This window comes from Epinephelus lanceolatus, chromosome 4 (genome assembly GCF_041903045.1).
Source record: "Epinephelus lanceolatus isolate andai-2023 chromosome 4, ASM4190304v1, whole genome shotgun sequence".
Classification (NCBI taxonomy): domain Eukaryota; kingdom Metazoa; phylum Chordata; class Actinopteri; order Perciformes; family Serranidae; genus Epinephelus; species Epinephelus lanceolatus.
In genome coordinates, this window is record NC_135737.1 from 17627986 (window position 1) to 17649637 (window position 21652).

A 21652-nucleotide genomic window follows, 5' to 3' on the forward strand; every position below is an offset into this window, starting at 1 on the left:
ACATTAGTTAACTGCTGCATAAAAGTGACATGGAATTTTTCCAGACCATAATGTCCACTTGTGTGTTACCATCATGCACAACAGAGGTCATGTGAGAGTGCAACCTGATCCTAAAATGGCATCTATCCAAATCCCGCAGCTGCCCCCCAAGGGCCACATCACACCAGGCCAAATATTTCCCCTCAGCAAAACAGAAACAATGATCTGGCACGCTGCCTAATTTTAACTGCACCCCGCCAAGTGACCAATATATAGAAGGCCTTAAAATGAGAGACATTCTTGAGACACAAGCTGGGAGGGAGCTCACAGACACCTGTGGCTGTCAGTCTTATTAACATTGTCTGAGGCCTGAGCAATGCCACCATACAAGCCAGGACACAGTGCAGGATCAATTTGCAGCGAGGATTTCATGACGTGCCAGACAGCAGTGCAGAAACACTGACTGTAGACTGAAACTGACCAGATTCCCTGAGAGCAAGCTTTAAAACTGATACAGACATAAAGTTCTGTCAAGACCATAAAAACTTATTAGACTCAGCATGTGTAAGAGAAATTTTACAAGGTAACAGTGTCAAAATTCTACATTTTAGCATAAAGGTTCCTTTTCTTGCTACGTTTCTAATGAAACTGCCTGGTGAGCAAAAATAATGTGATACGCAGGGAGATTTAGCACTTATCCAGTCAAAGCTTTAGTCTCTTAGTTAAAAGGAACAGGAGCGGGTAAGAAACAGCTACACCCTGAAATAAGTGTTAAGGCTACATTGACCAGACATTCCTTTTCCATTTCACATTATATTCAATGTGATAAAGTATAAATATGCGGGCACAGTGTGGTAGGGTAAAGTTTTTTTAGCTTTCTGATATCCATCTGGTCACCACTGTTCACATCTACTCATCCATTTTCTCTACCTGCTATTTCTACCTGGGTCACTAGGCAGAGATACACTGATACAATCGCTGGCCTCTTGGTGACAATAATTGGGGGAAACAAAATTGCCTGAAAGAGGCTGTGGGGTGCTCATTTTTTGAGCAACCTTGAACATAGTGGTATCTTTGGATATAATTGGAACCATTGGTTCCAATTATATCAGCATAGCTTGTCAGGAGGAGGGCTCAATTTCGCTCCAAAGTTAGGCCACATTTTGGAAAGGGAACAACTGGAATGGCCATTTTTAAAGGGGTCCCTTAGAGTCTCACTTCAAGATATCTGAATGATAATGTTTTCTATGGGTCTTCCCTAAACATGAGAAGGCTTGTTCCATATAAATATTTTGTTGCTAACAATCAATCAATGCCCTCCTTCAGATTGAAGCTAAAGCCCTAACAAATGTATGTACAGATACATACACATTAAAACAGGATTGTTGTGGGTACCAAATAGTTAACTGTGTTGGTATTAGTCTGTGCACATCAGATAATTAGTTAACTGTAAAATGAGAAACCAACATTTATCACTATGTGATTCCTTACGTCTCCATATTGACACTGACAGTTTTCAACCAGCCTATGCACTTCAACAGTGTAACCAAGTTCCTGAAATTCAGTCATGGCTTTAGGTTTCTGGGGTGCTGCCAAGATTTTCAGTGGCCCCATCGGGCCACCCCATGAAAATTTCTAGTGGCGCCATTGTCACCTTTACCTGAATATAAGACCGGAGACAACACCTTCTTGTTTTTATATGAAGTGGCAGTGTTCATTTCTGAGTGATGTAAGCACATCACATCAAAAAGCTGTTTGAAAACACAAAAAACTGTCTTACCTGCCCTGGCTACGTTGGTCATCTTATTGAAAATCTACAAGACAAAAGCAAACAAATTATCAGGAAGTGTAGCACAGTAAGGACAAATGTGGGCAACAACAATGACATTAAGTTTGTGGATTTGGTTACTTAGATGTAGCTGCACTCTCAAAGCTAAGAAAAGCATTTCACATTATTTGGCTGTGAAAACCATTAGAGGCACACACCCAGTTCCCTGAATTCAGGGATAGAGGATGTCTCCATGGTTGCTCCATGCATTTTTCAACAGTGTAATCACTAATGACAAAGTCAATAAAGAGTATCCACAGCTGCATAATGGCATGATTTTACACTTGTTAGCTCAGAGGCTGCGGTGCTGCTCATCAGCCTACTTTCCCTAATTATCTGCTGTCAGTGTAGTCCTGATAATTCAGGAAATTCTTTAGCAAAAGATTAAAGGACATTTTATTAAGGAATGGATGATGCATATTAAACGTTACTGGAAAATGAAACAAAACAAAATAGGACTCTCACTTAAAACAGTGGGTGATAAAGGTTCTTAATTTCAGTGGTTAATTTTGCAGGTAATGAAATGACCACCAGAGGCCACAGCGGTGAACGTGTCTTCCTGACCTGAACCAGTCAGGATAGCTTCCCCTCTCTTGCCCAACTCTCACCTCCAAGTCCTATCTGTGCCCCACTGGTCTGATTTACGCTCTTGTTTGCTTGCCCTGTTTCCACATTTCTCCCTTGGCAGAGAAGAAACAAAAACTCCCAGCCTGCCTGTTTGCAATACTGTTGATCCTTTGTTATGACAGTCAATTGGCAATCAGCACACATGGTGCTGATTCAAACTTCTATCAACATATGTGCAAAGGTTTTATACGTCTGTTGGACTTAACACAATAAACTAGTCGTGTACTGCATGTTTCATGAGGGCCACGGCCGCCCAGTGTTGTCATGGCAGCAGAAATGCTTGCAGTTTATAGAAGCACTTGGCTGCATGAGCGACCTATATGGCTGCCACTTTGCTGTGACAACAAAAAAGACCTGACGGGCTGGATTAAACAGGACAGGTGGTTTTGTTTGTGCACTATCTGTCTTTCTAACATGGTCTTTGACATTTTTAGGCCAAACGGCAAATGAGGTCAGAGGACAGCGAGCACCTGGGAGTTGATTTTCTATTTATTCAGAGAAGAAGATTGAAAGCATTGAGAGATTCATGGCCAAGAATTATTTGGCAGGTTACTGCACTGAACCACCAGGGGTGTCCATGTGCCTCCAAGGTTAGCAGGCTCAACCACTCAGTTATCTCCAGGCACAAAATCCCAACTATCTAAATCTTACTCAACAGAGAAATGAGGAAAGTAGGAAAACAAGTCATAAAGGTATGACTCATACTCTTATGTGTGTATTTTACCTCTGTTTAAATATGGAAGAGGAGAGTGGGGCCTCTGAAAACCATGAGTCGCAGCCACTGATGTATCCCTCATTATTGACTGTGAGATTTGGCACAGTCTGGCAGAATTTCATCACATATCTAAACACTTCTGTAACAGAGTTCAAAGGCTGGGTTTAATGTACAGACACACGGAGGACCGTCATCTCTGTGCTTTCAAAATCGACATGTGTCTTCGAGGAGAGGGAAATGCACTGGATCTGATAAGTTAGTCTCAAAGGGCCAGCTTTAGACCCAGATTCAGAAATAAACTTGTGAAAATTAGCACTCCAAAAACCAGATGCAGGGCCCCAGTGGAGATGTGCTGATTTGATAAGGCTTCAAAGACTTGAACACATCACTCTCTCTTTTTCGGCAGCCAAAAGAAAGTATTTCATACTGGCATATCTCGTGCACTGACCCACTTTAAATGGTCCGCAGTCGCAGATGGTGGACACATGTCAAAGGTTGCAGGTCAGGAAAAGTGACATTCTCCACGCAGGAGAAGCACAGAGTCCCTGTCAGGGCTGTTGTCAGAGAGAAAACTTGCCTTTGCTTTCACCAACAAGGATGTTTACATGGAGTGACAGGTCTGTGTGGGTGAATGATAGCTGCTGTCCCAGCACAAATGACACCCTGCCTGAGAGTCAGCAGGGCAGTTACAGGACTGGTCAGTCCAAATGACAGAGCAGCGTGTCCTCTGATGTGCCCGTCTCTGTCAACAACAATTAAAAGTAGAAATCCTCAACCCAAATATGTCTCTATCCACCAATACTAGAACATGGGAAAGTGCTGGCCTCAAACAGACTTTGTGCTGAGCAGCAAGACCAAAATCACTACCACAAATATACATACAACTATGACTGCGGTCCAAGCAGATTTTCAAGCATTTCAACATAGCCTTCAGGAACTGATGTAGGGGGAGTGAAATGTTGTGTTGATGTAAGTCTCTGAAACAAATCAAATCGAGAAATAATTGATTTGGGTGGGTAGCAGATGGATAGAGGGAACTCCTGTCAATATGTACAATAAAATGTTGACCCATTTTTTCTGTAGTGTGCATCAACAAGATAACTGTACTTCTGTTTGAGGAAATTTTTTCTCCGTTTGTCAAACATTCACTAACTCACAAACGTCTTGATCTCTATGAATAACAACACAACAGCATTTCAGCAATACATTTCAAATGTAATTTATTAAGCCGAAAATCACATATTAGTCTTATCTGTACAACACACAACACCCTGTAGCATAAGTAAATATTAAATGTAGTTAATGAGAGTTTAAGGTTAAATGTAAAAGTGTTTAGCTTGAAGGCTGTGGATCAGACAAGACACTGAACATCCCCACCACGGACTTGGACTTCTGAGCCTCTTCTGTACCAAAGAGACCTCTGAAAAGGACAGACTGCACATACACTCAAGAAACCAAACTCAGACACACCATTCACACAGAAGGAGAAGAGACAGTAGATGCATTACAAAGGTGATGTAACGTAATGCAATGTAATGTAATACAGAGAGAGGATGAAGTGATGAATTAAAGACAACACATGATGTAATACTAGTTAGGATCATGTATTACAGTTACTGCAGGTGTTTCCCCACCTGCTCTGTTTCTCTATTTCTTCTTCTTTTTTTAGCACTATTCAACTCACTTTGCTGAATTTGAGATCATGTATGTAAAATATATTTAACAAGTACAAATGATCTTTACCTTGTCATGGAGGACAGTAGCCGTCTTGTTTCCCTCAGAGTGTTTCACACTGAGAGTATTTGTTCCTCTTGGTGTGGGAGAAGGGCTCTCTGGAAGTCTGAGGCAGAGTTGAGTCTCTTGTTCTGCCTTCATAAGGTCTTCAGGTATGTTAAAACCGGGATCAGTAGAAAATGAACACTTCTGTATCAATACTGTGCTGTGACAATATTAAGAATATGATCTAAGTGACACATAGGGGTCCTTAACAATATCACAAGTGACCTTTGTATATTTCATTCTGTATTCTTAAATCTGAATTATTTTCTTTTTTGAGGCTGTATGAACATCCTTCAGTCGTGGTGGTAAAACTCCTGGCATGTGTCTGAGCAGAAAAAAAACCCCTCCTAAATAAAATTAAGAACAAAAAACATAAAAGAAAAGCAGCTATGATCGAGGTCCTACCAGATTTTTGAGCATTTAGATTCCTGTTTCTTTTAAGTGACAAGCGGTATGTTTCAAATTCAGAAATATGGCCATTACATTTTTCAAGGCCCAAGATTATGTTTTCATATTGCTTGTCTTCTCTGACAAACAGTCCAAATCTCAAATATATTTAGTGTACAAGGAAAGAAATTAAACAAAAGCAGTAAATCCTCACATTTGAGAAGCTGTAAGATGTGAATGTTGGGCATTTTTGCTTGAGAAGTGAAAAAAACAAACAAATTCTATGACAACAAATAATTTCTACTCCACATACAGTGTATACAAAGACCTTTTGAATAAGTCATACAAGAGTGGAAAGACAAACACACTTGGTACAACAGACAAAACAGCATTCTTGGAGCTACCTTCGATGAAAATCCTGCTATGACAATATAAATTGCATAATTGAGGAGTTTGCAACTTATTATGAGTAAAAACACTGGCGTATTTACTGACTCACTTGGCGTCAGTCTCTGTATTAAAAGACTGGGAGTGACATCAGGCTCAGAAGAATCAGAAAAACAACGGTTATCGTATAGGACAGAAAAGTCAGTGGCTTTAGTAGGTTAAAAGTTAACTGTCGAAAAGTTGTCAGTGTAAAAACCTGAAAATTCCTTATTTTGCTCTTTGTTAGTAGGATTCAATTCTAGGACGATGGCTGTGAAGAAGTCTGTTGACAAAAGGCTCATACCGTTGTCTTATAGTCATTGTGTAAGTAATGATATGAAGAACAAACAACAACAAAAAAATGTATATATATCTCCATCCAACAAGACAAAATCTTAAATCCAACACCCAACACATTCCAGCTAAGATTAGTTCTGCCTGCATGATGTGCAGCCTGATTGAGGGAGATAAGAGGTGCATTCCAGTTTTTAGAGATCATACAGAGGCAGGGGGGAGTCAAAGGTTTGTCGGGCAGACTTTTACCAGATACTTCCATAAAACATCTCTCAGTAAAGCTGTAACTGCCTGTTGAAGCAGGGTGTACTGGCTCACACATTTGGCCTGTTTATTCTTAGACTCAGAAACTGTGATTCAATCTGTATCACATTCTCGCTCCCTCCTGTCAGAAGTTTCATAGTACTCTTATGTAAGACTCTCAGAAGGGGCTGAGGAGGAAAAATCTCTGCATGTGCGAAGCTGCTGACATGTCCTTTCATTCGTTTTTTGCAAACGTTGCAGAGTCACATTTAAAGCAGTGCACAAACTGAAAGGAATAGTTTGACATTTTGGGGAATATATTTATTTGTGTTGGGGTAAGTGTTGCTGGTAAGGGGATTTTGTTTCTGCTGGACAGAGCCAGGATAGCATGTGTCCCCCTGTTTCCTTGATGTGCCTTGATTCTAAGCTAAGCTAACCGACTGCTGGCTGTGGCCTCATACTTACAGTACAGACATATAAGTGGCATCAATCTTCTCATATAACTATCTGCCAAAAAAGCGTATTTCCCACAATGTAAAACTATTCCTTTAAATTTAAACTTTTCTTAATGCTGATCTTATCTTATCTTACTATATAATGACAAAAACTCTGTCTGCGGGTGTGTCTGTCTGAGTGTCTGTTCCATGTTTTTCTCCTCACTGACTTGGTCAATCCATGTGAAATTTGGCACAGTGGTAGAGGGTCATGGGAGGATGCAAATGAAGCAATATTACATCAATTGGCCAAAGGGGGGTGCTATAGCAACCGATTGAAATTGCAAACTTTGAACGGGCATATCTCATGCCCCATATGTTGTAGAGACAAGTTGAGAGTTGTAAAACTTACTAAAACTGAGCTTCTATAAGGCAATGAATATTGCGGAGGGCGTGGCTCATCACATAAAGGTGTATAACATCTCAAGGGTTTCATCAATCACCACGCAACTTTATAGGCATATGACCACACATAATCTGAGGGGACCCCTCCATTATTGACCCGATCAAACAAAATGGGGGTGCTAGAGAGCTAATTTCTTATCTAGGCCTAACCGCCATATCGATTTTTACTAAACTTGGTAGATATGTAGAACAGGACGCCTCAAAGTCACTGGAGAAATGTAACTCTAATTGGCAACTGGGTGGCGCTATAACAACAGAAAAATGCTTAAAAATGGCTAAAATGCGACCGATTGCTGTGGCTCCCCCTGTGGCCGATATCACATAATCATGGAAACTGTCAGTGTGTCATTCTGTCTGTCCCACGTTTTTCTACTCACTGTCGTGGTCAATCTATGTGAAACTGCACATAGGCATTGAGGATTGGCATAGGTAGAAGGTGACAAAGCTACCTATGGGTATGGACTAGTTAGATCATATTTTCTGATTCTGATTTTCAGCCTTCAGAGCACCCAGTGTGCGGTAAATGCAATAAATAGTCAATTCTCAGACATCACTTTGCTTAGGCTGTTCTAACCTACGAAAAGTAATGCACCACAATTTGTATGTAACCCACGTAATCATGAGCCATAATTCATTTATAACCAAATTTGGGAAGGCTGCAATCAGGTGACCAATGTGCTCACAGGAGTAAAGAAGGAAGTAGTATGGAGACTCAAGGTCTGTGTAAGGAGGCATGATGAGTGGTGGATGGGACCATGGGAAACCAAGTGAACTTTGAGTTATTTTAAAAGTATGTCACCATCATGTTTCTTTTCCTAAACCTTACCAATGTTACATAAATCTATCTTACGTAACTTTACATTAAGCACATAACTTTATGTTAAGTATGTTATGTCATTCTTGGGGCTCGTTAGATATCATATGAACCACTGAATGCAGATAAGTTGCTTTGCCATACAAAGCTACAGTTGAGCAAAATCCAAATGTTATTTCAACAGTTTGACAAATATCAACATGAATATGAAATTTATCATTTGATAATTGATCATGTGACATATGATCTCATGATACTGTGATCTCATGACACTCAAGGTTACGCCACAGCCAAAATACTCTTGTCTTTAACACATGTGAACATTCCCAGCTGTCCTCGAGCCAAGTTTTATCCCATGCTGCTGTCATTTTCAAGAGGGAGTTATGAGGTGCACGAAAAACACAGGTGGCAACACATCTGAGGACTAATATTAAATCATTTGAAGTACCCAGTGCTCACAGACAAAATAATTTTCTTTAACTTTTGAAGCTCAACGCTCAGTCTCATCGCAAATACCTTCACTGTGCTCCAAGCTGTACTCTGCAGAATATAGTATCAGAAAAACAAATCCAACTTTTACAAGGTAGCACAGTGAAAAATGATACCACTAAATGAGATTGGAAAGTTTAAGAGAGTTTGATCGAATGGGGACAGTTTTTGAGAAGCAGGTTGTTTGCCATCAGGTTGCAGTGGAGCCATCAAGAAAGCACAAAGCACAAGCTGAAAGGCTTTGAATTTAACCGCCCTCTGCATTTCGCAAATCTCTCAGTTGTCTGTTTCTTTTAGGGCTGTTGAATAGTGACATTTATATACTTCGTCCAGCACAAGTGAGTCCTGCTTGTTTAAGAATGCCTAAGCTGACCTTATTCCCAACGCAAACCTCAAATATTTGCAGATGTAGAGAGAAGAGCAGCTGTACAGAGGAGAATGTCAGAATTTCAGCTGACCGGTGATGGAGTTATCTAAAAAAACTTCTATGAACACTGTGATCATGACCTATGGGTCAAATATGTGATTGTGAAATGTAGGTTTTTCAGAATGTGATTTTATTCATGAAGGAAACAAATAAGAAGCTCATGAAAATATTTGCAGAGGAATCACTGATGCAGTCATTCTGTTTCTTCCCCTCAGTTTCTTATTTGAAAAATATTCAAGTCAAAACAAAACAGATGTCTGAACCCCTGAAACATCTAGATTGGATCTGAATGACCATACAGCATCTTTTCAGGAACATAAACCATGTGCTGAAACAAGACTGTTCAGCAAAGTTCCACAACAAAATCTGATTTTATCTGATTTATTTCTGATAAAGTAATCCACTGATGAACATTTAGAATTTTTGAAAGTGAAAATCCCCTTTGGACAGCTACAGACAGACAAGAATTTTGAATTAGCTGGGAGAGAGACTTTGTGATGCAGGAAGTAAACAGGTCATGGCAGTCACCCAAAAATATTAAAGCCAGATTTGAAAAAAGAAAACATGTGCAACCAGTTGTGGAGTTAGGAATTAAGCAGCTCAGCCTTAAGATGAGAACTGGACAACAAAACTGTATGTAAGTTTGTATGTATTGTATTGTATCACAGACTGCCTGTATGATTCTGATTTCAGAGAAACTGTCAGATGCCTGCAGGAAGCTGTTATTCTGAGAAAAACTCACCGTCTTCTTGGTTGTTGCTCTTGTTCCCATCGAGGCGCTGCGAGGAGCAGAGGACTTTGTCTGGCTTGGACATTCCCCTCCGTCCGGTCTTTGGAGAGCTTGGTCATTTAGGACTTGGTTTAACGTGGACTTCGAAACAGCACCCCACTGCAACAACATCACAACAACAATCAAGACCGGGTCTGTTTCTGTCTGGCCGAACAGACTCAGACAGGATGGTCTCAACGGTGGCCAGGGGAAAAGAAAACAAGAGGCTGAGGTCAACTGCTGGGGAAGTGAAATCTCCACTCTCAATTCAGCTTGACAGAGGTACACAAAGGAGCCTGTATGCGCAGATCTTCTTTGGAGAGGACAGAGATTATGACCTTGTCAAATATCCCAGTAAAGATGTCTTGTCTTGCCCAGTTGCCTGTCATTAGTTAAAGCAAGTAATAGTGAATGCCTGGGATGGTTATGCAGATGCCTGGGAGGCATGTGAGCCTCTCTCAACCATTTCTAATGGACCAAATCATATAAACTCCCTTCAATACAATAGCTCTTCTGTGTCGTACATGCATATGGACCCCAAAAGAGCACTTTTGTTCCCAAATGCTAACTCTAAGTGGGATATTTCATGCAACATGCCACTATGAGAAGAGCCCTTTTTGCCAACAGAGTTGCATGATCCCAGTCGCAACCTCAAAAGCACAACAGCTGTCTGTTCTTAGCGCACCACTCTGACCCAGCTAGAGCACTGTACACTCCAGTATCACATCCAAGAGCTGCAGACCTACATCATAAAACAGAGTCAAGTCAGAAGGATGGTATAAGACAGCTTGACAAAGCCCATAGTGTTGCTGACAGACTATATCCCCATATCTCACAAGTCACAGGCGCAGTTACGACTCACAAGAGATCAGCATATTGAATCTCCTTTCACACACTGGATTTATGGGCTACCACTCCTTGATTTGGGAGAGCTTTGTTAAATCTAAACCTAATGTGGAACATTTTTAAATTCAGCGGGACATAAAATTCCAATGAACACCTGTTGCTTACAGGTCCGAATAATTCATCGGGATTTTCTCGTCACGGAGCAAAGTAAATTGATTCAGCAAAGTTTACAAGCATGACCAAGTATGCAGCATACGCCTCACAGGAATGTGTACAGTACCAACCGTGACAGTGCACATACCATTAGATACTGATGGTTGAAGTGCTGTTTGGTAAGGCAGAGTACACGCAGTTAATGCTGTGTTATTGTTATCAAACTATAAGAGACAAACCATGGCCATAGATTCCAGAGGGGGGACACTTGCCCCTTAACATTTAGAACATGTGCATTTGTCACCCCCTAATAAAAACATAAAAGTAGGGGGACTTTTATTTTGACAAAATTGCAGACATTTACACCAAAAATTGATGCAGAAAAACTCACCAGAAAGCAGTAAATTAAGTGTTTGATGCTCAAAATTTTCTGGCACAATAACCCCATATCCCCCATATCATATACCCCCACCCACCCACCCGATGTTGAAACAAAATCTACATCCTTGGACAAAACCCTCATGTTAACATGAGTTACAGAAGTCATGATGCCGGGCTGTGTGAACACACTCTGACCTGTTTCTTGCGGGTGGTGCAGGGTGTGCCGGAGGGGGAGGAGTTTGCACTCAGAGCCTCTTCTATGTCTAGATTGAGCTGGTCCAGTTTCCTCATCAGCTGGCTCATTGACTCTGACCAGGGAGACATAACCTGTGGAGACTGCTGTGGGTAATCAGAGAAGCACTGGTTTGAGTGAAGACTGCTGCTATTAGAGTGTGGAGTCAAAGACTGAGCCAGCAGCAGCATGTTGATACACTTATGAGGTTCAGTTTTATCCCAATTTTCAGGGTTTGTTTGCACAATTGTTATATTTGAGCACATTTAGTTCGTCTTGTTTAACCTGTTTTTGAAACAACTTTTTGTATTTTATTCTTATCTTATTTTCATATTCTTTTCTCACCAAAGATCTGTAACTTGTCCCTTATTCAATTACATAAACAACACACATAAATTATGCACACACGTTTTCATGTAGGCTACACGCATTTACTACACACAGGAGTTCCCAGGAATTAATTTGAGGTTGTTAGGTTGAGCTGGTGACACACACATCAAGATCACTTGATATCTTGATTATACGCTTTAGCTAAACTTCAAAATTAATTTCTTAATCTCACTTTTAAACCCACACTAAATGTAACTGAAATCAGGGGTAAAATTGGGCTTGTAAGTTGGTCCAGTAATTGCCCGTTATCCTTGCCAGACGCACAAGAGCTTTTGGGTAAGGTGAGAGCATCTGTCGCTTTACCACACTGCCCTAAACCCAAAAAGAATTACAGGCAAACCCAAAAAAGTATCTTGTAAATTGCAGATGCTCCACATGGAAATGTGATCTCCTCTGCTGTGTCTCAGGGTGAAAGAGCAAAGGACAAGGGCTGCAGACATGTGTGCCATGCAGAGTATGATGGAATTCCCTGCACCGGCTCTCGCTACTCCCCAGACACACCGTGTATATAAATAGACCATTCTCGTACAGACAGGAGCTGTGTCTGAGGATCTGGAGGTCCAGCCTCATAAATCAGCAGGATACACCTCGGTCACCAAAGTATAAATTTATGTTGTTGTTCTGCGGAGTCCTGGAGAGGGTCACATGCTAAGTGCTCTTCGACAGCATCGCTGTGGAACATTTTCAAGAATCCCAGAATGAAATCCCAGAACCATTGAATTTTCCAGACAAATTTCTCTAGTGGACTGCTCCAAGGTTTTTGACACAATAATAACATATATTTCCTATGAAGCCCCTCCTGGAATATGGTTGCTGCAGGAAGTCTGTTAAGATTGTATGCCAGTAATGAGGGCCAACTGAGAAATTTTGCAAACAGGAGGAGGCCTATTTGGCCCATAGTTTAACTTTTTGGATCAAGGCAGATTCATCCTTAGTTCCTTCAAGAAGTTATAGTGACTACTGCTCCATCATTCAGCTGAATTCCACCCTGGCTCCAATACATTGTTCAGATTTGGATGTTTTTGTTGAAAACAACTGAGAAATTAACAGAATGTGATAAACCCAACTTCAAAATGTCTCTTCAGAAGCCTGTGGAAGACATAAGAGATAGCTACATCTATATGTTTCCACACTCAGTAGTCCTTTAATGTTCATTGACTCGCCTTATTTTAAATATACCCTGTACAAGGACAGTTATAATTCTTTTCCTGGAATTAAAACTTAATAGTGTGTCTGAGCTCCGATTATTGCTAGTCACTTCTAAATCAAGTCCTTATTCCATTTATAACATCAAGCCTCTCAGTGCACAATCATCTCATTGAAGGGACTCGTCAATAAATGTTCTGATGGGAAACCCCCGCAATGTCTGAAGGGCTTTGATAAACTTTTTGAAACAAGTATGACAGTTGTTTAGTATTTTTATTTATTCACTGGAAGCTGACTCAAATTAGAAAAGTGCAAGCAGAGGACAGGGCAACCCTTTGACCTATTTTGAGAGTGTTTAGAGTCACTGCGTTCCATAGACTGTTTACTTCCAGTAAAAGAAATACCATACAGTTTAAGAAACAGTGAGTTTGGTTCAATCTCTAAATACGTCATAATTTGACATGGGTTACAATTTGCCTTTGTAGTTGTTTAGATGAAAATCATTTTCCATGAAGCAGTGCATCCAAATTAGATTACAAATAAAGGCCCTGACAAATGTACATTATACTGCATTCTCCCCAAATTGTGAGGAATTAAGGAACCAGACACCAGACGGTCCACATACCCTGCTGACCACCCAGTGACAGCTGACTGACCCAGCACTGGGAGAAAGTGCCTTTTTCCACTCAATCCCTCAGGAATGACCTAAATCTGGACAATCTCCTGCTGACCTCTGAGGCCTGAGGGGTCACCTGGGGTCACTGAGAGGAAAAAATAAAGCTTTCCTTCTTTGCTATGTCTGCCCTCTGTGCATAGTGCTGACCAGGGAATAAAAAGGTTTAACATGGGATCAATGTGTTTAGACAGCTCAATCCTCTGTGTCTGCTTCACAAATAAAAGACCTTCACATACTTATAAACTTTGCATAATGTCAACACTTGAGACTGACCCCTGTAATAACTGAGACAAGAATAATGTAGATTAAGATTTGCATGACCTTTCCTCTTCAGGTAAACCTTATAGGCTAATGATACTGGTTCAAAGAAATGAACACCGATTCCTGGAAAATCCTCCCAAAGGCTTTTGCAGTTTCTGTTTCCATCTTTCTAAAATATTCTCTAGGGAGTGTTTTATGGAAGTAGAGACATACAGTTGTCAGTAGTGTGGACATCTGTATGATTCCTCCTAAATTATGTTTGGAATTATGTCTGTGAATCACAGAAAGACTGAGAATGATGATGACTTACAGTATTTGAACTACTGACAAGCTGTGACAAAACAATGTCAATATGGTTGGTTATATGCTAGTAATTACAAATTGACCTGTGATCATATAAGGACATATGAGGATGTGGCTGTAGTTCCTTTTCTATCATCCTGGGATCATGGTAGCAAAAGCTTTGTGCACATAAAGCCATTTTTTTTTCATATTCTGAACAAATCCTCATGTGTGTGTACATTTCGCCAACTAAAATTAAGATAAAGACTAACCAAACTGTTTGAAAGTAAGTCTACACCATGTATTGACTAGAAAACTCTGACAAGACACTGACTTTTAGCTTCAGCGGTCCAAGCTGTGTTTGTGTGTGAAAAGACGATTTTAACCAAGAGCAAAAAGCTCAACTTCAGTTATTTCATGTGTGGGAAAATGGATATTTTTAAGCCAAATGACTGAAAAAGTATTTTGTAGGCGAATAGATAATGAAAGAAGCTGAAGATCTTGCGAGCTGGACTCCTAATTAACCCCTAGAGTCAGACAAACACAAATGCAAGAAACAGATGCCCCATTCTGGCACATGTTCAAGCCAAATCTGGAACAAATTCACACTGTCTTTTCAGTGACATCCCCACAAGGTGCTGCTTAGGAATGTGGACACTTCTACTTAGAATGAGACAAATTCCAGAGAGGGCTTGACGCTCAAGTGAGACACTACCCTTGATTCATCTCTTTCCCCTCGATCCGGCCCCGGCAATTGTGTGAAGTCCTAACACCATGGCAACTGAGCTGGTATGAGTCAATCCTTTAGATAAATGCATTAATGTTATCTTCTCGGGACAACAAAATGTGAGCTGACTATAACTTTATCAGCGCAAATTGGTCACATTGTGAACCCCAACACAGCGGCTTTGACATGGAAATGAGGAGTTAAGTGTGTGAGCTCTGGGCTCGGTGCCTAGTCTGCGCCACCCACAGAGAGTGCCAGAGATCACCATGGAGGTATCCAAATGTAGCAGCCGGTCATGCAAAAGGGCAATGGCTACCTGGCTACTTGGAGGAATAAATTAGACTCTTAATATCCTGCGATGCAAAACACTAACGGAACACAGCCACAGTTATGTCTGTGCGGTAGGAAGGAAAGATGAAGAAATGTGTATTTTTAGGGGCATTTAGTCACAGTTGAGCTAAATGATGCAAGTGGGGGGAGTCATGAGATGACACAGAGTGGAAACACTATGCATACAGTGCCCTCAGTTGGTTAATGTTAACAACTGCATCTATGTGATATTCCACCAACTTTTCCCCACTTGAATATTTTTTACAAAATTTAAAGACATGTATCAACAACTACACTAAAACATCTAGTTAGTCTATATTATTCAAAAAAAGATAAATTTGGGTGCAGATTTGGATGCAGGTCAAGTGTTAATTTTATGCAAATAAGACCCCCATTCAATGATTTATTCATGATGAATATTGGTATTTTGCGCTTTTGTCTCTTTCTGAGCATTTGTTTTCGCATTTAGCATTTGTTGTCCTTTTGACCTTAGCCTATTAGGTGTCATGGCCATTTCAGTTCAGTTAAAGGGACAGCTCGTCTTAAAATCAAAAATACATATATTTCCTCTCACCTGCAGTGCTTTTTATCAGTCTAAATTATTAAGGTGTGAGTTGCTAAGTGTTGGAGATTTTGGCCAAAGAGATGTCTGCCGTCTCTAATATAATGGAACTAGAGTGGTGCTCAAAAAATACATTTGAAAAACTCAACAGCAATGTCTCCTTCCAGACAACATGACCCGATTACTGAGGATAATCCACAGACCTTGTTGTGAGTAGTTCCATGCAGGAACCATTTTTTTTTCTACTGAACTACATCTGTCAACCATATCATTGCACACAGGAAAGCATGCATCTACTGCTAGCTCACCTAGCACCACAAACGTTACAGCTAAGCCAAGGACGATGCCATTAATGTTTATATATTTTGTGCTGTCACAAGCCCGGGTCTCTCATCTATGCTTCCTTCTGCAATTTGAAAATATCTCCTACATAAAACTGCTAACAACAAAATCTGTGGATTATTCTGAATAACCAGGTGATGATTTCTGGAAAGAGACATTGCTGAGAGTTTTTCAAACGCAGTTTTTGGGGGCTTTAAACGCCACAAGCCGAGTGCCATCTAGTTTCATTATATCCGAGAGAAGGCAGACTTTTCTTCAGCTGATATCTCTAACTCTCCCAACCCACACAACAAACAATCTGGATTGATAAATGGCACAACAGGTAAGAGGGCAAGTATGTATTTTTAATTCGGGTGTGAACAGTCCCTTGAAGATCTTTCATGTAATGATTTGCCTAATTTTTCAGGTTTTGTGATTGGTTAATTTATCTTCTATATTAGTGTGTGTGTATGTGTGTGTGTGTGTGTGTGTGTGTGTGTGTGTGTAGATAAGACAGACAGCTTGTTTCCACTCCTATTTTTCTGTGAAATCAATCCCTGCAGACTTCTTTCTTCCGTGCCTGTCCCATGACATTGAATACCTTCTTATAGTGATGCCCACAATGCAGCCCACCATATGATAACAGAGCTTGTGGTGTGACAGCATGAGAATCATTGACCTGCTGTCCTTTGATAACATTAACAACAGGCTCCCAGGATTCCCTGCATTCTTCCACTCTTTTTCAAAACAACTTATCCCGAGCAAAGTGTTATTCTGCACATAAAGCTGGCATTACCTCCACATCCAACCGGACCAACAGACTGTATACAGTGCGCTATTATCTGCAGACCGTTAAGAAAAGGAGGACAGTTATGTGTCATTGGATATGCGCCCTCCAGCTGTAACGGAAAACATATCTAACAGATTTAAACATATTTATGAATATTCTTACCAGGCTTTAAAAGGGCAATAAAAAGCAGGGATGGGGGGGGGTTACAAGATTGTTACAAACAAGGTCAAGGTAGAGGTTGTGTGAAAAAGAGGCTCAAATGTGCTTTGGCTTGTTAAAGATAAAGAGAGCCATTCAGTAATGGAAGGCTAAGTTCAGTGCTAACATGGCCTGCTATGGGCTCTGTCAAAACACCGCTGCCTGTTGAGGGAGTGGAGAGAAAGCAGAAGCTGTTTGCATTCCATCTGGATCTGCGTTTAGTACAAATGTGAAGTCCGTGTACTCCTACACACTTACACACAACTATGCATTATCTCACAGTGTAGTGATGTCAGCTGCTGAGAGCTGTCAAATATGGACGCTCACAATGTGGTCGTATCCTTGAACTAACTGAATGAAGCCGATTAATGTCACTGCATGTCCATTTTCTTTTAGATGTACACAATTTTGTCAGTGAAGTGCCTTAAAGTGATTTATTATCTACTCGAATTTGGGGGTAATTCGTTATTGAACAGTAAATGCATTAGAACTGTGCTTGTCTCTTACTTAGTTTTACTGTCAAATATTGTACATTCAAAATACAAGTTGCTGATTCTGCAGTGATAAACTCACAAATTCAAACAGGGTATTCTGACATTTCCCATGTTTTTGAGGTATTTAACATGAGAAACATAAGACATCACATGGAATTTTTATATGTGCTTCTTGTAAGGAACAAAATGTCATATTATGTTTATTATTACAACATTTTGCATGTAATAAATTGGCATACAGGTGCATAGACTTTATTTTTAAAGGGTTCTTAAATGTAGCTCTAAATATTTTTTGCCTTAAGATGACCCATATTTAATAATGTTGCATATCTTATTGATAGATGTGCACTGTACTGTTTTATGCATATTAAAATGTAGGCCCATTTTATTTTTTCTGTCCGTCAAAAAATAAAATAAATTCCAGTCTGTGCCCACATATATCTTTAGTCATTCATCAACATTAGTTATCATGTGATTAATACTACAATGCAAGGGCAGTAGTAAATAATAAATCAATAATAGCATACCTCCTTGCTGCTGGCTTCACCCTCTGCTTCATAACCACAGTTTCTGGCCGTGCGATTGAGTTCTGCTCGTGCACTCACAGCACCTCTCCTCTTGTGATTGTCTTTGCCTGTGCTCCTTTGTCTGTGATTGACAAGATACTCTTTACTCTGAGGCAGCTCTGGAAACACATCGTCGTCGTCATCATCATCACCATCATTGTGATCATCCCCCTCTTCCTCCTCCTCCAGTGAAGACTCTCCATCATCAGAACTCTCATTGACAAAAGCATGGCCGCCGGCTCCGGAGGGACAGGTGTACTGTGTGAAGGTGATGGAGCTCATTTTGTGCTCCACAATGCATGGAAGATGCAGGGCTCTCCGGCTAGAGTCAGGAACAGTCGCAGTGACAGTGAAGGTGGGAGTGGAGTCCAGATTGAGGACGGGACACGGGTCGTCTGGAGGTCTAAAGACATGGCCATTTGAGATTGGCTTATTGTCTGTTTTTACACATGCAGAGTTCAAGTCCACTGTTTGACCAACATGACTTTGAACCATGTGGTCTGACTGGGGTCCTGCTTCAGAAACAGGAAGTGAACAGCAGTTGTCATTTGACCAACATAACGTGGACACAATACCTGCTTCATGAAGCTGAGCTGAGCCCAGTGGACTCTGGTTCAGAGGTGTTTCACTGAGAATGACTGACTGTTCAGGCTGCTGTAGCAACACAGCTTCTGCAACATCTATGTTGTTATGACTGACACAAGCAGAACTCTTCTTCAGCTTGTGTAGGTGCTCATCTGGCGCAAACAGCGAGCTTTGGGCTTCATGGGGACAATGATCTCCTCTGCGGGAGTTGTTAGCTGAGGGAGCAGAGCTTTCTGAGGTTGACCCCTGTGTTGAGAAGGTTAATTTTTGTAATCCTGAAGCTGTCCAAGACTGATGTGCCTCCAAATTCACCACGGGTGGAAACTCCATTATTGTCTTATTCTACAGTTTGTCATAATTCAAATCATAAATCCACAGGTACTTATGCCTGATGTATTGGATGGCCATTTTTATCCAAGATGTTCAGTCAAACCACACACCAGCTGATCTGAAATAAACAGAAATGAAACCACATGAATGGCATGTAAAACATCTGACAAGCACAGAGAGATGAAGATTACTTCCAAAGACAATAAAGGCACAACCAGATGGACTATACATACTTCTTAGATTGTTTCCACACGTCTCTGTGTCCTGTATCTATCTCAGTGTACTATCAGAGTTTAAAGCTTCTACATCCAGCTCCGAACAGCTCAGAGTACATGCCATCCAGTGAAAAAGCTTGCTGTGAAATTCAACATCTGGCTCAGGCTGGGCTGTTCAAGTCTGGATCTGTTTCACACACGATCATGGTGACATCACTGCACAGAGGAATCTGACTGCTCTTCCCCAGTCAGTGATTTACAATGCACTATACCATTCATCAGGGTAGAATATGTCCTCGGTCAACTGTGGTTAACATCCCTCTCACCCCTTCATTACACCCTTCTTAAAAACACACCTTGGACAGGTCCGAGACATCCCAAGTGCACACGGAAAAGCAAACAGTCGCATTATTGTGCTGCTACAGGTGATTATCATCTCCTTCAACCTCAAAGACTTTCCTCAGAGGACATTTTCAGATGGGATAACAGTGCAACTGAACCAGCAAACGTCCAAAATAAACATAACCTACACAAGACCTGCTGAGTGCAATCAACATGTTTTCCCCCTCATGTGTTAAAGGAGCAGTGTGTACGATTTAGGGGGATTTAATGGCATCTAGTGGTGAGGAGTGAAGACTGCAACCAGCTGAAACTTCTCCCAGTTAGTCAGTGTTCACTGCTCAGGATGTTTTTACTGCGAGCCACATTATCCACAGAGGTCTCTTCCTCTCTAAAACAAACAGACCAAGTGATTTAAAGTGGTAAAAACACTGAATAAAGCAGTTTCATATTTAAAAAAAAATCGATATTTTTCTGACATTGCTCATCACTGTGGGGCCTGCTAACTATGGAGGCTGACGTGAAAACGTGAATGGCCCTATCTAGAGCCAGAATTTGTTTTGTCCGTTTTGGACTACTGTAGAAACATGGTGGTGCAACATGGCGGACTCCATGGACGAGGACCTGCTCCGTGTAGATATAAATGTCTCATTCTAGGGCACAATAATTCTTATTTTCAGGTGACTATACGAAGACAATAAAACGTCAAGAAAACATACTTATTATGTTATATTCCATTTCTGCCAATATATCCCCCTAAACCCTACACACTGGACCTTTAACAGCAAAACATTTGATTGTATAGATGGAAACCCAGAGATTTTTATTGAAAACAAGCAATTATTTCAGTGTATTATCTTGAAATGCACAATGCAGCTTCCAAATGGTAAGTTATTCACAATTATGTACACGTGTCTCTGCTGTTACTGTGAGAAAGCTGCAGTTGGCAACGCCTTTACCATGGCCTTGAGACACACAAGCACACATATATATACACACACATGCATACAAGCAAACACACTCTTCTGCTTTTAAGACACAAACAGATAAAGCAACCTCAGACAAGGACAAAATCTAACTCTGGAGATATTATTTAATAAATCTGGCATGATGAGGGAAAATTGGAAAATCCAGCATACAGTATGTTCTCCACACGGCAACATTAAGTAATAACTAATGAAATGCTGTGTAGTGGCTCCTGTAAAACCTGTCCCTGGATGGTGAATGTGAAGTGAGTGTACAAGAGATTAGGGCTCCTTCCAAGAAACCCCTTTTAAAAAACACTATGCAAAGAGGGTCTCATTATTCTCAAATGAATGCAGAGCAGATTTCAATGGAAGGAAGAAGTCACAGAGTGAAAATGAACTGGGAGTGTTGACTGGCAAGCCAAGACCACAACTTATTTAGAGGAGTGGAGAAAAAAAAAGCATCCAGCTTTGGAGAATTTCAACAGAAAGGCCCTGAACAAGTCTTCTCACGCAGAAACAACTTATAGTATACTTCTCTCAACTCAACCAAACAGGATCAGCAAAGAGAGAGAGAGAGTGAGAGTTGTCACTTGTTTTTCCATCATGAGCGCATGCCAGTCAGATTCACAGGTAAACAGAAATGGAAGGACTCACCTGCTGAGTGGAAAAAGTTGTGTGTTGCCCAAACAGTAGTCAACGAAAGCATGGCAAAACAGTGGCAGTGAGTCTTGTTCCTGTGAGAGAAGAGAGGGTTGGGCAGCCCCTTGCAGAGCCACACTTATGTCCCCATAGGCCTATTATGCTAAAAGGCAAGCTTGTCATCACAACTACCACCCCCTCCTCCTCAGTTTCCCTGGGGGTGCTGCAGCAGTGTTCGGTTAGCAAACCATTCAGAATATGTGCAAGAGCAGGGAGTATGTGTACTCCTTAGGAGATGGAAAGAGGAGGAGAAAGGAGACAGAGGGTGGGGGAGGGTGTGTGTTGAAGGGAGCAGCAGCGTTTGGCACTGTAAAAGAACAAGGTGAAATGGGTTTCAAGCCCTCACAAACAGGCTGTGAAGAATGGCTGACTTCACTGGCCCAAGCTGCGCAGGAGCAAGATGAACCGCAGCCGTGACCTATTGCTTCAAAACACCGGGCTGAGGAATGCTTTCAAGTCAAAGGGGAAAGCTGTGAGGCACCGTG

General features: G+C 41.0%; 1 protein-coding gene across 1 annotated transcript in view; it reads right to left on the reverse strand.

Moving 5' to 3' along the window:
* The window catches only part of stard13b (StAR related lipid transfer domain containing 13b), a 72421-nt gene extending 51154 nt beyond the window's left edge, over window positions 1-21267 (reverse strand). Inside the window, exons 1-5 of the mRNA XM_033631027.2 lie at window positions 21123-21267; window positions 17993-19064; window positions 11252-11395; window positions 9650-9796; window positions 1760-1793 (exon numbers count right to left, since the gene is read on the reverse strand). Coding sequence (XP_033486918.1) covers window positions 1760-1793; window positions 9650-9796; window positions 11252-11395; window positions 17993-18946 — 1279 coding nt within the window. The 5' untranslated portion in view covers window positions 18947-19064; window positions 21123-21267. The remainder of the gene's footprint in view (window positions 1-1759; window positions 1794-9649; window positions 9797-11251; window positions 11396-17992; window positions 19065-21122) is intronic.
* Window positions 21268-21652: the final 385 nt, after the last annotated feature.